This window comes from Pogona vitticeps, chromosome 5 (assembly GCF_051106095.1).
Source record: "Pogona vitticeps strain Pit_001003342236 chromosome 5, PviZW2.1, whole genome shotgun sequence".
NCBI classification, from domain to species: domain Eukaryota; kingdom Metazoa; phylum Chordata; class Lepidosauria; order Squamata; family Agamidae; genus Pogona; species Pogona vitticeps.
Window position 1 is genome coordinate 74235672 of NC_135787.1, and position 15622 is coordinate 74251293.

The 15622-nt window shown below is 39.4% G+C and overlaps 1 protein-coding gene across 6 annotated transcripts in view; it reads right to left on the reverse strand.

Moving 5' to 3' along the window:
- LIMCH1 (LIM and calponin homology domains 1) overlaps positions 1-15622 on the reverse strand; it is a 260857-nt gene that overhangs the window by 145884 nt on the left and 99351 nt on the right. For 5 of the 6 annotated variants that reach the window (XM_078393983.1, XM_078393982.1, XM_020786271.3 and 2 more), the window contains exon 2: positions 15075-15145. In XM_078393983.1, the coding sequence (XP_078250109.1) occupies positions 15075-15145 (71 nt within the window). The remainder of the gene's footprint in view (positions 1-15074; positions 15146-15622) is intronic. The other variant, XM_078393984.1, reaches the window with a different exon arrangement.

The following is a 15622-nucleotide window of genomic DNA, read 5'->3' on the forward strand; positions in this document are numbered from 1 at the left end:
AGCCATATTCAAATTATATGCACACAGGGCTGTTTGGGTTAATTTGCTATGTACATACATTCACCACATTCTGTTCTTCCAACCCAGATGGCCAAGAGGCTGAGCCCGTCTTAGGCATTTCAGTCAAGCAGCACTAGAACAAAGTAGAGGCATCCAGCTTTGCAGTCCACAAATCAGAAAAATCATTTTTCCTGTGAGGCTCCCCCTGTTTTTTGTTTTTGTTTGTTTGTTTTGCTTTCTTTTTTTGCATTCAGCCATAAATTTATTATGCTTAAATTCCACATATCTATTTTATAGAAGCTTACGAGTCTTTATGCCATATGTTTTTCTCTAACGCAACCTTTATTTAACCATTTTTTAAAATAAAAAGATATACTGTCCCAAACTTCCTTTTCAGCACTGAAGTCCTGAGTTAGCTGGAAGGAGATAAAATAATCACACGGGGGGGGGGGGCGCTTAGAAAAAATAGTCTATATGTCCTTATACAACAGGCTGCAAATGAATGACAAGTGATGAAGGGAAAGTAAAAATTTTAATGGGGATGAACAAGACCAAACTTTAAAAATGATTAAGTGATTTGTATTCTCCAGATTTCCGCAAGCTTGAACTAACGTCTCCGCTATTCTAAATACAGATTGACAGTGCTTTAAACTGCTATGTGCTTGCTAATCTATAAGTTTCTATAAGTTTCTCCTACTAGTTTCCAGCAGAGAAGCTTTTACAAATTCAGAGTGCTGGATTCTTGACTTCACTAAAAATCTCAAAATTAGAAAATATACACAAAACTGTTGTAAATAAGAATAAGAACCACCACCACCACCTTTGAACAGCAGAGCTGGACCCTTTAGATCAGTGGTCCCCAACCTTGGGCCTCCAGATGTTCTTGGACTGCAACTCCCAGAAGCCTTCACCACCACCTCTGCTGGCCAGGATTTCTGGGAGCTGAAGTCCAAGAACATCTGGAGGCCCAAGGTTGGGGACCACTGCTTTAGATCATCAAGTCCAGCCCCTCTCAAGGAGGTGTAGGGGGGAATTGAACTCCCAAACCTCTCACGCTGCAGTCAGAGACCGAAGTCACTGAGCTATCCAGCAGTTCAATTCTATCCAGTATGGAGAAATCTCTTTCAAGGTTTTGTTCTCACCTGCAGGGACCAAACAAGCAAGGATTTACATCTGTATGCTTCTCTCTCCACAACAAAGTGAGTGTAACAGGGTGTATTGCAGAGTAGATATAACCCATGTCTCTCAATCACAGCCTTGCCACTTATAGTAGAGATAGAATAAAGATGGATTTTATCTGCTCGAGATGATGGGGTAATTTTTAAAAAAATTCCATAACTTCAAAGTGGGAAAGCCCCAAATTTCTAAGCAGATCCGAATTATAAAAAGCATGAACTTTTGGTCTTTGCTGACAGGAGTAGATACAATATTGCCTAGCAAGAGCTGCCCTGGGATCTGAAGCAGCTGTCACCAAGGCTGACAAAAAACAATGGTTTTAGAATGACCAAAGAACATCCTTCTCGTGACTGTGGAATGTGGGAGCCATTGCTGTGATGAACAATCCAGCTGCTTATAAAACAAGAGGGCACAGTAGAGGATGCACATTCTGCCTCATACCTGGGGTTCTACAAGGGATAAAGACGGTTCGGAGAGGGAGCCTGGAACTGGGGGGGGGGGGATTCCCCTTCTCCTCTCTTAAACTCTGGTGCAAGTGAGTGAGAATGGGTGCCACAGTGTTCAGTGCTTTCTCCTCAGTGAGGAAAAGGAGAACCATCTGACAGGTAAGAGAGAGAAGTAACTGAAGACTGACTGGAAATTCCAGACTGCACCAGGTCTTGCCCTCAGACTCAGTGACCTACTTTATTCTCTAGGATAGGCTCCTGAAGCCAAAGATGGGTCTTACTTCTTGGATACAAGGGAACAATTGTTGTAAGCCGCCCAGAGACCTTTGGGTAGAGTGGGCGGCATATAAATTAAATAAATAATAAATAAATCAATAAATAAGGTCGGAGGATGGGATGCCATAGCCATTTCTAATCTGTGTGCTGGAGGCCTAATGAAAAAGAAAGACCTACTTTAAGATTGTGTCCTAGCCTTCATTATCATCCAGAAAATACTCTTTTTTTCTTCTGTAGTTTTTGTCTGTACTCTCTTATGCTCTCGAGCTACTTCCTTCAACACTGTACTAATCTGAGACATTGGTGCCTTGAGAGTGGTCTTTAACATGATATCCATACAGAGGAAGAATGCATTTGTTTATTAATATCCTATTCAGAAGCCTGTTATGGCTCCATTCAGCAGACTCTTGGGATTCTGTATGATCCTTAGAACGCTCTGGGGCAGTTTAGGAGATGACGCGAAAGAGAAGGCCTCTAGTAGACAACTCTAAGTACCTCACCAAATGACAGATTCCAGGATTCCATTAACCCAAGACAGTTAAAACAGGATCAGACAGCTATAACTGTGTAATGTAAATATACCCTCAGTCTCTCTAAAATGCAAAACGAATGTTTTGTTCTGTTGCCATGGTGACTGCATTATCAATTAGCACAGAAATAATCTGCAACAGAAGAAACTCCTAACAGTACCAGCAGATACAAAGGAAAGAATGAAACATTTCAGTGTTATGGCTTTACATTAAAAAGGAACCCCAATAATAGAGGTGCACATTTTTTTCTTTGATTGTTTATAGATTTTTGTGGGTTTAGTTTGAACATGCAATACCCAAGTTCTGTTTCATTTTGAGAATTCCTTTTGAAATTGAGGGAAATGTAGACTATGTCTAGATGGGCGGCATATAAATGCAATAAATAAAAAATAAAAATAAAAAATAAATGTTTTTGATTCTCTTTGGACTGATTTCCATCAGGCACATTCAGACAACTCTCTCCCTTTCCTTTCCTTCTCCCTCTCCCATTCCCCCCTCCCTCTCTCACTTTGAGACAATATTTGGTCTGCACTTTAGGGTGAATTTTTTTCACAGTCAACCTAGAAGTAACTGAGGAAATGGATAGTAAAGCAAGGTGAAGATGGTCTAGCCAGATTTTGAAACAGGGTTGTTCTAAGCCAATTCTTGTTTTATTAGTGGTTCTTATTTTCTTTATAAAATATCTTGCTCCTGGATTTTTTCAATGTCCAATTTGCACATATTTCTAATAATATTAACTTTTTCAATGAATGCTCAAGGTATTGCAACAAAAACATTTACTTGGCATGGAGTAAGAAAAGTGAGATATTCAAGCTGGATTCCAATAAGGAAGAGGCACTAGAGATCATATCACAAGTATACACTGGCCAGTCGAGCACACCAAAGCATTTCAGAAGATCAGTCTATATTTTATAGACTATAACAAAGTTGTTGTCTGTGTGGATCATGAGAAACTATTGATTGTTCTGAAAGAAACAAGTGTGCCTCAAGACACTTGATTGTCCTGATATATGACTTGTACTGTGGACAAGAAACCATTAGGATAGACTATGAAAAAACAGAATAGTTTCCTATAGGCAAAGGTGTATTTCATCTCTCTGTCTAGCAAATACGTGTGCAGAATGTATACGGAAAACTGGAATAGATTCAGATGAAAGAGGGATGAAAACTGGTGGAAGAAACTTCGTTGATCACAGTGTTAATGAACTAAAGATATGGTTTACAAACAACTACAATATTATGAATGTGATTGATACTTTCAGTTCCAAGTGCTGTAACTTTCTTGAGTGAGAAAAAAACAGACCATTTATGCATGACTGATATGGATGGATCGGAAAGAGAACTTGACTTTTTCAACTGGTTTTAGAGAGGTGTGAATAAAAGTCAGCATGCTTCTTGAAGAACTGGAAATGTGAACTCTACAGATTGTGTGCCCCGCTGTCACAAAACACTCATCAAATGTCACAGGTGAATGAACATGATCATTGCAGTGACTTAAGAGGGATGTAAGGAGCAGTATGAGTCATGAATGGTTACAGTAACCCTGCAATACTGGCAATTGACAAGAAATTTCAAGAGACCTTGACTTTGAAGCTGTAGCGATCACTCTGCAGAAGAATTTGAGAATCAACACATTCAGCTTCTTTGGTCTGCACATTTTTCATTTGAGTGGCAATCTCAATAGCCCAAGATGGCTACAGTATTTAGATGTGCAACAACATGCATAAGGTTTCTTGCATCTATAGGACTCCGATGTTTCTGATTTTTCCCCTTACAGTTAGTGTTCTTCCCACAGTGCTTCAAAGAAAGAAAGAAAGAAAGAAAGAAAGAAAGAAAGAAAGAAAGAAAGAAAGAAAGAAAGAAAGAAAGAAAGAAAGAAAGAAAGAAAGAAAGATTGATTTCTAAAGAACATTCTAGCTGTCTAATGTGTATGTCATGGAAACGTCTGTGAGGTAAATCTGTCCTGCTTCAAAACCATTACTATAATTTGAATTTGGTTAATATCTGCTACATGCATTTGAAAAAAAAATCAGCTAAAATAATTCTTTTTTAAAAAGTTTATTATGGCAGTTTTACCATGGAAAATGCCATATTTTTCTTTCAGAAATTGTAACATGCTGAGCTTGACCACCCAGAAATATACTCTGCTCTCTCTGTGCTCATCCAATTTTTCCCCTGGTGCCACCTCTGTTGTACATGCCCAAAGTAGGTCCTTTGGATGCCAGCCCTATTAGGCAAAAGTTATTTCCTCCTCTAATTTTGCTTTCCAGCTATATCCGAAATTTTTTATACAGAAGATTATTTTGGTGGCAATTCTGCATAGCTTTCTCTTGATATAGAAAGACTTCACGTTGCTTTGCTCGTGAACTTCACGCCAAACTATAATATTAATTTCTGATTGTACTATAAGCAAGTTGTAACTCTGGCCTGAAACAAAATCGCTTCCAGTGTCCCTGCCTGAACCTAGATCCTTGTCGTTAATGAGACTCGGCGTCTCCCTCCAGGCTAGACACAAGCCAAATCCATGCAGCCGATAATGGTTTGGCATTAGAATATTCAGCATTGTAAACTTCAGGAAACTGCCAGTCTTTTGTCACTTTGTGGCAGGGTCACTCACATTCATCCTATGAATAATAAAAAAGTATGATGTAGGTGTGTGAGAACAAAGTCTTTATGCATTTGCAAAGCAATGGTAAATGCCTTGACATAAACAAGAACCTCCTGCTCGAGATGTTGTGACAATATTTTGCACAGCCTGGTGTTAATCTTACCCAAAAACAAACTAACTAGCCGAATATCAGAATTAACAAACTTACAGCACCCCAAATGGTATGGAAGATCTTCCAAAACTAACAGCATATCATATATCAGACATCCCAAATAAATACTTAGCACACCTCAGAAAGCTAGCTGAATGTTGAATTGTGCAACAGATGTTTAAATCCAGTTTCCCTCTTCTTTTCAATTTCAGTTTCCCACATGAAAAAATTGTAGTCATACCATCCTCTTTGTAATGGTATTCAGAATATTCAAAAAGAAACTACAATATACAACTCAGCTAAAATAGAAGTGCTAAAGATAGTGCTGTAATACACAAATCAGCTAAAATAGAAGAAGCAGATGCATATCCAATCCAGATGAAAATCAGTATCAAAAGCTGTCAGATTTTTCAAACCATGATTATGGCCATTTTCCTCAGTGCAGTGGTGTGTGAAGCTAACTCATAAGACTGTTGGACAAGACACACACCAATTTCATTTGCTTTGACATCTTGTTCCTACCATGGGATGCTCAGTGAAAGTCTTGACATGTTTAACATTTCCACTGTGCCTCTTGTGGTAGGAATAAAATGGGTGGAGTGCAACCATTTTCCAAAGTATTAAATGGAGTTGCTCTTTGATTTTGGCTCAGGATACCTTCCCAAGATACCCTCGTTCAGAGGTATCACTCCTCTTGGGAAGGATTTTTTTTAGTGAAAAACAGGGCAAAATGAAATAAGTAATAATAAATGTTGAAACAGATAACATGACGACCTCTTTGAAAACTAGATTACTTGTTTTTGTTTCTTCCAATTCACTGTAAAAGACCTGCTAAAGTGTTATGTTGATCACTTATAAAATGATTTTAAAAGAAATTACTTGGTATTAACAGTAAGATAAAGGTTCCCCTTGGCAATTTTTGTCCAGTCGTGTTCGACTCTAGGGGGCGGTGCTCATCCCAGTTTCCAAGCCATAGAGCCAGCGTTTTGTCTGAAGACAATCTTCCGTGGTCACATGGCCAGTGCGACTATTAACAGTGACTAGCTGCTTTAAAATAAACTGTTGCAATTGCGAACAGCTGTTCAAACATTTGTTAGCAAGTGCAGTAATAGGAAGGAAGGAAGGCAAAACTGACCCAAAATAATTAGCATTAACTCCCACAATGCCAAGCAAGTTTTTCCTGTGCTGATTAACCTGGACCATGTTGCTTGTTTGGAACCATATTTTACAGCCTGGGCCAAGTGACCAATGCAGATCATGTGAAATACAACGAAACCAGATTGCAGTCATTACAGGCTGCTAGTATTTAGACAGACATAACATGCCCATCTTGCTCTCCCAAACATGCAACCCAAAAAGATTATTATCTCCAGAATAAGCAAGTCTAACCACCACAGTTTCTCAACATGTGCAGCTCTGTGTGTGTCTGAAATACATTTTCCATATTCAGGGTATAAGCCCTTCTGGAATATTGATAAAGATGGACTTTTTTGTGTTTTATCAAAAGACTTCACACAGAAAAGACATGTGTTCTTTCATTAACTGCCAAAAGTCTCTAAAAGATGAATCATTTCTTTTTATGAAAGACGGGTATACAAAAGTTCCAAATGTTCCCCCCCCCCCCATTTCTTTCACTCTTTGTCAAACATCCAAGGGGGTGGGGATGGGAATTAATCTGTAGAACTGGAACGAGTGAGGACTGAGTAGTACTTTTTGCTTCCGTTTCTGTTTGTTGGATTACTGGCTGAAATCCTCTTCACATAATGTAAACTTATACCAGGTGTTATACCAGGCTGCCCAGGCTGAAAAATTTCAGTGCACATAAAAAAAAAAACCAACACAACCTAAGACTTTTGTTTTTATTTTTGGAGGAAAAGAAGCAAGCAGAGCCAAAAAGCAAGAGTGATAATGGGCTCCTGGGAAGCTTATTTTGAGGGGACCTGACAGGCAAGTCAGGGAGGGATGGGAAGGGAAGGGGTGTGTTGCTGAGTGTGGGTTTGTGCATGATGTCGCCCTTCTGCCTGCCTCTGCTGGGGAGATCATGCTGGAAGGCCAAGGGAGGTTGCCACCTGTGTACCTTTTAGAAGTCCCACTCTCAGGAGCATTAAGAATGATAAGATGGAGGGGGAAGAAAATACCTTGGTTTTCTGTCATCAAAACTGTCCATTCTCTTCTGCTAACCTCTACAACCATTTTTAATTAGCTGATCCAAAAACAGACTGAGGACAGAAATGTGACTGGGGAGGACAGGCTGGCAGGGAAAGAAGAACATTATTTTGACTCAATTTAGATGCACGAGCACCTCCATCCTGCCATGCTTTTACCTACAAACATTGCTGCAGCTTCTCATTGCACATGTATAGATGCGCAACGGGATTTGAGCCAATATGTGTTGAGCTCCTGGTGCTTTATTGGATCGCCTCTGTTGCCTGGCAAGTTTCATCTTGGATCTTTTGCCTTCCCCTCTCCCCCCCCCCTCTGATTTTGGGGCTGAAGTTTTCCCACCTCATTTTTTAGGTTATTTTTTTTTAACTGCTGTCAGGCAGCCCCCACATGTGCCAGCATGCTTCTTTGAGATTACTTTTTGGACTGTTTCTTCCTGATTTCTTTGGAGATTTTTTCCCCCTTCTGCTCTATTTTCTTTCCCTTTCTTTTCCTTTCCTCTTTTCTTTTCTATTGAGGTGGGGTCCTGTCCTTTCTTGAATTATTTTTGCTGCTGCCTGGGCCCGCCCTGCCCTACATGCTGCAGCCAACTGGACCCAGAGGAGAAGAGAGGAGAGGAGGTATCACGTGTTAAAAGGAAAGAGATATCACCTTAAGTACCTTGTTTTGGACTGCTTTGAGTGTTGTTGTTGTTTTAATGAGGAGGCTTTTATTTCTTGCTTATTTTTCTTGCTTTTCTTTGGGATAGGGTTAGGGTTAGGGGCTGTGTTTATTTTAATTTATCTATTTTTTCCTCTCCTCTGGAACAACCTCCCTCCGGAGATTCGTACAGCCCCCACGCTGGGTACCTTTAAAAGCCAATTAAAAACATTCAGGCCTTCCCTCCAGTCAATACTTGATTTTTCTTTTTATTATTTATTTATTTATTTATTTCTTACTCTATTTTTCTATCATAATTTGTTATTGGATGACTTATGTAATATTCTTGTGTTATTTTATTGTTTTTATGTTATATTGGAAGCTGCCTAGAGTGGTTGTATAGACCAGATGGGCGGGATACAAATCAAATCAAATCAAATCAAATCAAATCAAATCAAATCAAATCAAATCAATCAATCAATCAATCAATCAATCAATCAATCAATCAAAATGAATATATTTAAAGTGCTATATTGGTTATATTCTATATTAATATGCTGAAGATGTTGGGGGGGGGTTAGGGACATTTTGTTTGTTTCTGATGTAATGCATGGGCTGGGGAGATGGACTTTATGACTGTACCAGTGTCCAACTGGATTGTGTCTCTACACGTGGTCAGTCTTACATAGCTCAGGAGATTTCTTTCTTATAGTTCTTATTGTTGTGGATTGCTCTGGTGATTGGGTGTCCCTGTGTGCCAGGCAGTCAGTGCTTGCCTGTCTGATTCCTAGCCCTTTTTTCCACTGTGTTACCCAGACACATAGAGTCTATTGTGCTGGAGGGGAGGCACTGAACTCTCACTGATGTTTTTAATGTGATAATATAAACTAGCACTTGCATATGTCTGATGATGAGTTTTCTCTCATGTACTGCTGCCAGTTTTTGAAGTGGATTGTTTCTCTGTTACCTTGCCTCTGTTTTTTTCAAACAGTTCTAAGACTTCTTTAGGGCTTTGAGGTGCAAGAAAACACGAATGGGGAAACACAAAATGAATGACCCAAAAGAGGCCTCTCCCTTTCGTGTAACATGAAAATACTGGCACATGAAAAATTACAAAAATTAAAGAAAATTAAAGAACCACACCCCAAAAGAACCCAAAAAGAAAGAAACATAAGCATTTTTAACATCCCCACCCCTGTTAATAATTGAAGGGAAATTATCTCTAGAACTATGGAAATCTGTGTGGTCCTGGATTTATTCTGACATTGCTATAAGTCCTGTAGAGTTGGTACAGAAATCAAAATCCATCAATTTACACTTTTCCAAGCTATCAGGCCTTCCTAAATTCAAATTATGTTTCTTAAATTCTTGGACATCTCACCAAACTTTTTTTTCTGTACCTGTTTCTTTGATTAATGTGAGCTCTGGCTATATGTTTTAACATGTATAATGTCAGCTGCTCGTTATATCACTTGTTCATTATTCAGACCTTCACCATATTGTTACTTATTTGTTATACTTTCTAAACTCACAACATAACTCTGTTGTAAATCTGAGAACAGCTATTCTCCAAAAGAAGCAAGCTTCAGGGCGTCAAATGTGAAACTCCCATGTTCAAACCTAGCATTCTATCCCACACATTGTAAACTACCAAAATAAAGAAGGATTGCAAACAGAAATGATATTCTCATGGAAAGGAGATATGTTATGCCATGTAACATACATATTTACTAAGTACAGTGACCAGAGATTGGAATAACACTTTTTTTGAAACCACAACTCATATAATCTCCCAGCCAGCATGCCACTGTGTTGATTATGGGCGCTGAAGTCCCCAAAATTAACTTTTGTTATCTCTAATCATGTTTTCATGGTGCTGTGCCCTTGCCAGCTTCGTGCCCAAGATAACCAGTGATCAGCAACAAAGGCAGAAAGACAATGTATTTATCAGTAGAGAAGGTGTCACACAGCCCCAGGCTCCTCTGTATGTTCTCCCTAACAAACAGATTTACCTTTGGGCATGACAGTTTCTCTTGTCTCCACTTCCACTGCCACCAGAGGAAATCCTTAATTACCAATTAGGACCACAGAATCAATCGTGTCAAATATAACATTGTTTCTTAATAGATGAACATATTTAAGAATCAAGGAAATCATAGATGGAATTGTATTTGGTATCCATTAAACTTCATTTAACTTAGAAATATGCTGGTTACTTTGTATTTAGTTTCAATCACTTTATAACAGTTGCATTCAGTTGTCTTATACGTTTCTTTTCAAGTGTTTCTTTCCAAAACAAATTCTTCCAACTACCTCTTTCCCTAACTCCTGACTAACTGTCCTATCTCATCACTAACCAACGTTCCTAACTCCTGGCTAACTGAAATCCTAACTCTAACTGAAACTCTAACTGTCCTCCATTCTCTTATATTTCCTGGTTCCGCCCTCTTGCACAACCATTGGCTACTGAACCATTATTCCATTGTGAAGAGTTTCTGACCTGTCCATCACAGAAGGCATTACATACCAGCTCTTAAACAAGACTTCCAGAAGCCCTAGAGACCATGGCTAATGGTCCAGGCTTCTGCGAGCTGTACTTCAAGGGGAACTGGGGACCCATGTTTAGCAATGAATGCAGTGAGGGCAAGCTTGACAGAGAGAAATTGTTTTCCAGTAGCGTCATCCATATTGGCACTAACAGTGGGAACAGTTTTTTTAAAAGGATCAGAAACTAAGGTTTAATGCTAAGGTTCATTATTTGTTCCTAATATTTTAGGCATGCCATCTCTGCACCAGATGAATGCTAACACCAGATAAAAGGGTTCCACGCCTTACCCTTTTGTGCACAACCATCTTGGTAAAACTGCATAAAAGTGAGAAAACCAGAGAAGGGACTAGGTGACTGTGTTTTCTTCTACAAAAACACTGATGAATCTAACAGAAACCTAATGGAAACTGCTGTTGTTCTGACTGGAACAGAAGAATACTTTCTGGTAAAACTGTTGTACGCAGTAAAAGTCAACCCAAATTATTGAGCCAAAAGCCATGAAATCACTCCTTAAAAAACAAAAGAGGTTAGTGCCTAAGCACAGCTGTGGCAGTAATTTAAACTAATAATATTATGAAAGACAGAAGTGTTTTTCAAAAGCAAAATGAAGAACAGCCTTTAAAAAGCTGTTTTAACACTTCCAGACACACACCCTCTTTTACCCAGCAAAGTCCTAGCAAAATAGACACATTTTTTGAGAATCTCTGTTTTAAAGTATTTTAGAAAGAAACATGCAAAATGTTGCCATGTGCCCTCTACAGACATGATGTGGGAAACAGATATTATATTTTCAGGTATTGGAATACATACTTATATATATTTACTTAGTTATTATATATCAGAATGCAGTACCTAAAACTGAGAATCATTTTTTCATCCTTCTCTGAAGTATCAGATGTAAAAAAATGTGATGGGAAGTATTATGGAGGTATATCAAAATAGGACACAATGAGTTCAGTGGTTCCCAACCCTGGGCCCCCAGATGTTCTTGGACTAAAACTCCCAAAAGCTTTCACCACAAGCTGTGCTGGACAGGATTTATGAGAGTTGTAGTCTAATAGCACTTGGGACCCAAGGTTGGGAAGCACTGAATTAGTTGGAGAACTCCCAAGATAAAATTAGCTTGCAATTCCATATAATAATGTCAGTTTTCCACTTTAATCTGCCTGAAAGGCCCTCCCTACCTCCTACATATACACCAGCTGCAAAAGATGATATCATCCCCAATCACTCAGCATGCTGTACATAGAGCCGCTCATCAGCAAGGAGCAAAAAGAGGGGGATAAACACTCTATTATTTTCTAGTGACAGGAAGCCAATACACGGTGCAATCAAAAATAAGGCAGATGTGAAGCAACCCAAAAACTAGCATATCTGCACATAATTTCATAATTCTGTTGTCTGTGAGTCAATTCCTATGAGGGAAATCATCACTCTAGTTATTATAGTTTTTATTAAGTTTGTGCAAAGCTTCAATGATGAAGGGAATGTAAAAATGGCCCTTTACAGGTTGACTGGATGGTGATAGCTTCATGCTGTTTCCTTCAGCTTCTGCCAAGAAAGTTTATATATTTTCTGTTGGACTTTTGCTCTCTTCTGTGCCTTTTAAAATGTGTTGCCCCCAAATCCTGTCAGGCTCCTAAGATAAGTGTTTTAGATGGGATGGAGGTAGGGCTTTGGCAAGAATCCAGAGGTGTACTTCTGGTGGATCCCACTGCTTCCACCAGTATCAAGAGTCTCCTCTCTTTCCTGCAGCCCTGTGCACACTCTAAAAAGCTGAAGCAGAGGAATGGGAAAACCCCTAGAATAGATATTTTGGCACCTTGCATGGCTGCATCAGAAAGGGGAGGAAAAAAGCACTACTGGACTTTGACCCAAGTTCCTCTACCTACTATGATCAATTAACATAAGAAGAACCCTACTGGATCAGGTCAAGGGCCCATCTAGTCCAGCTTCCTGTATCTCACAGTGGGCCCACCAGATGCCTTTGGGAGCACATGGGACAACTAGATACCTCTTTCCTGATACCACTCCCCTGCATCAGGCATTTGGAGGTACTTTCCTTTTAAGCCTGGAGATTATACATCCCCATCATGTCTTGGAACCTGTTATGGACTTTTCCTCCAGAAATCTGTCCAATCACCTTTTAGATGCCACCACCACATCCTGTGGTAAGGAGTTCCACAGACTAACAGCACGCTGGGTAAAGAAATCTTTTCTTTTGTCTGTTCTCACTCTCCCAACACTCAATTGGATTGGATGTCCCCTGGGTCTGGTATTGCGTGAGAGAGAAAAGAGCTTCCCTCTATCCACTTTATCCATCCCCTGCATAATTTTAAATGTCTCAATCATGTTCCCCCCCCCTTGGGCACCTTTTCGCTAGACTAAAGAGCCCCAAAGGCTGTAGCCTTTCCTCATAAGGGAAGTGCCCCAGCCCAGTCATCATTTTAGTTGCTCTCTTATGCACTTTTTCCATTTCCACTATGTCTTTTCTTAGGTGTGGCGGCCAGAACTGTACGCAATACTACAGGTATTCTCCTTGCCAGGATTTTGTACAATGGCATTATAATGTTGGCTGTTTTATTTTCAGTATCCTTTTTAATGATACCTAGCATGGAATTGGCCTTCTTCACTGCCACCACACACTGGAGGTGTGACTGTGCAATTAGGTATGAGTGTGTATCTCTCCTTCCATTCTTTGACATTCTGTCACTTTCTTTAGCTACAAGAGTCTTGCCTCAATGCAGCAGGCCTTTCAGAGTTAAGACAACTGCAGCTCTAATTTGAGTGGAAGATGAAGAGGACCAATTTACCTCAGATTTTGCTGGGGAAAATTTTGACTTAATAACACATATGCATCATTCTTTACTGGTGTGGTGCATACATTTTATAAATCTGTCACACACAGTATAGTCAGTGCTATAGACCGTTCTTCTGTATTCATGATTTTGGTCTTCTCAACATTCAGTTGAATTCCTGGTTTGGCACTTTCTTCTTTCACTTTGCCTAAAAGTCATTTCAAGTCATTGCTGCTTTTTAAAGACGACTAAAATAATAATTACAGAAGGACTATGCAATTGATGTTGAAGAAACTGAAATTATTAAATATTTTCTATACCTTGACTTAATCATCAATCCACATGGAGTCTAAAGCCAAGAAATCAGAAGACTGCGACTCAGAAGGGCGGCAATGAAGGAATTAGAAAAGACTGTCCAGTTTAAGAAGGTGTCAGGGAGACCAAGACCAAGATAATCCATTATTACATTCCTGATTATTATGTATGGACATGAAAGCAGGAGAGTAAAGAAAGTTGATTGGTAAAAAAGGATTCATTTGAAATATAGTACTGGAGAAGAGTTTTGAAGATACCCTGGACTGCCGGAAAGATGTACAAGTGGGTCCTGGAACAAGTCAACCCAGAACTATCTTTGGAGGAAAACAATTATAAAACTGAGGCTGTCATACTTTGGACACATCATGAGAAAGAAGGATTCTCTGGAAAATACAATAATATGGGAAAGGTTGAGAGCAGCAAATACAAAATGGCTTGGCTCTCTAAAGGAAGCCACAGGCTTAAAAGAGCTGAGGAAAGGACATTTTGGAGATCACTCATACATAGGATTGCCACAGAGGCACATCAACCATCCTTCCCAGTAAAAGTGGGAAAGGAGTAAGAATTTGCCTGTTTTAAGTGGAGTAGATGAAGTTCTTAGAAATGTTCAGGGCAGGTTTACTGGCCTCAGTTTAGATGAGGCGACAAAATGGGGGGGGGGGGAGTGCTGTTTCTTGATTTGGTTCTACAGTATATTACAACAGAAAGCAAAGAAACCTCATAGAAATCTGGGCCACACCAAAGCTCAAATACTGATCTTTGATGAATGCTTCTAGAAAATCTGTACAGTATATTAAATACTGTTAGGTGATATTTAGGAGCCTCCGTTGTAAACTATACAGAGAGATATATTACATCAGGAATGGCAGAGTTCCCACCAGATGTGCATGCTTGGGGGATGCTCAAACAACATGCCATGAACATCCAATTCCTAAGCATTCAATATCTGATGATGAGCCTCCATTGTTTGCTTTGGCTAAGGTTGTTTAAGTTGGAGATGCTCCATCAAAGAGATTTCCTTTGGCTGGAGATAGTTAATAGTTAATAGATAGCAGCAGGTCTAAGCAACCATGTCTGGGAGAGGAACTTTTTTTCTTAGCAAGCTCTGCCACAATCTGTTTTTTTTAGTACCTCCTGAGGGGTAATGTAGACAGCTGATGAAACACTCCCAAAGCCAAGTCATCAAGCCAGATTCTATTTTAAAAAAAACGAATCCTCTACTCTTCTATCTCCAAAGTTACATGCAGACCTTTAGAAATAGTTGCTTTTTGGGCTGCAATTTTCAGAATGCCCCAGAGGGCAAGAGGCAGGTTGGTGGCTGTTATTGTTTTAAAAAAAAAGTAGTTTTTCCAGCACTGACTGTGGACCTGTTAAGCAGATGTCGCAAACAGAACTTCAGTAATTCAGTGTTCAACAATACTTACTCACACAGGAGAACACCATTTTCTAAACCTGCCCGAAAATCTTTGTCACCAAAGCTTCTTCCCGTTACTTGCTGCAAAAGAAGAGAGAAGAAATCAGTCCATCAAATGGCAATGTTCTGTTCTGTTTCTTATTTTTTGAACAGTAATGATATTATTCATGCGCATGCTGGCTGGGGATGGTAGGAAATGTGGTCCATCAAACACGGAGCACACCAGCTCAAGGAAGGCTGCTTTGCAGCAAAGCAATGTTTGTGGAAGTTCTACAATAACACCTTTGGTTCTTCCTATGTACCACCCAGACATTTATTTTTAATCTATGGCTTAACAGGTAATAGAAAGGGTTCTCTACTGAGCAAATTAAATGAAATTAATATAGTTTAATTTTACTTAACCAGTCACTGACATCAGCTGGTAAAGACGCAAGCACTCATAACCAATAGAGTATCTAACACAAAACTGTCTTTTTAATACATTTTATCATATAATGTCCCCATATGTTGATTTACTGAGATATTCCTCCTACTCGTGACAGACTCTCATCTTCTTGT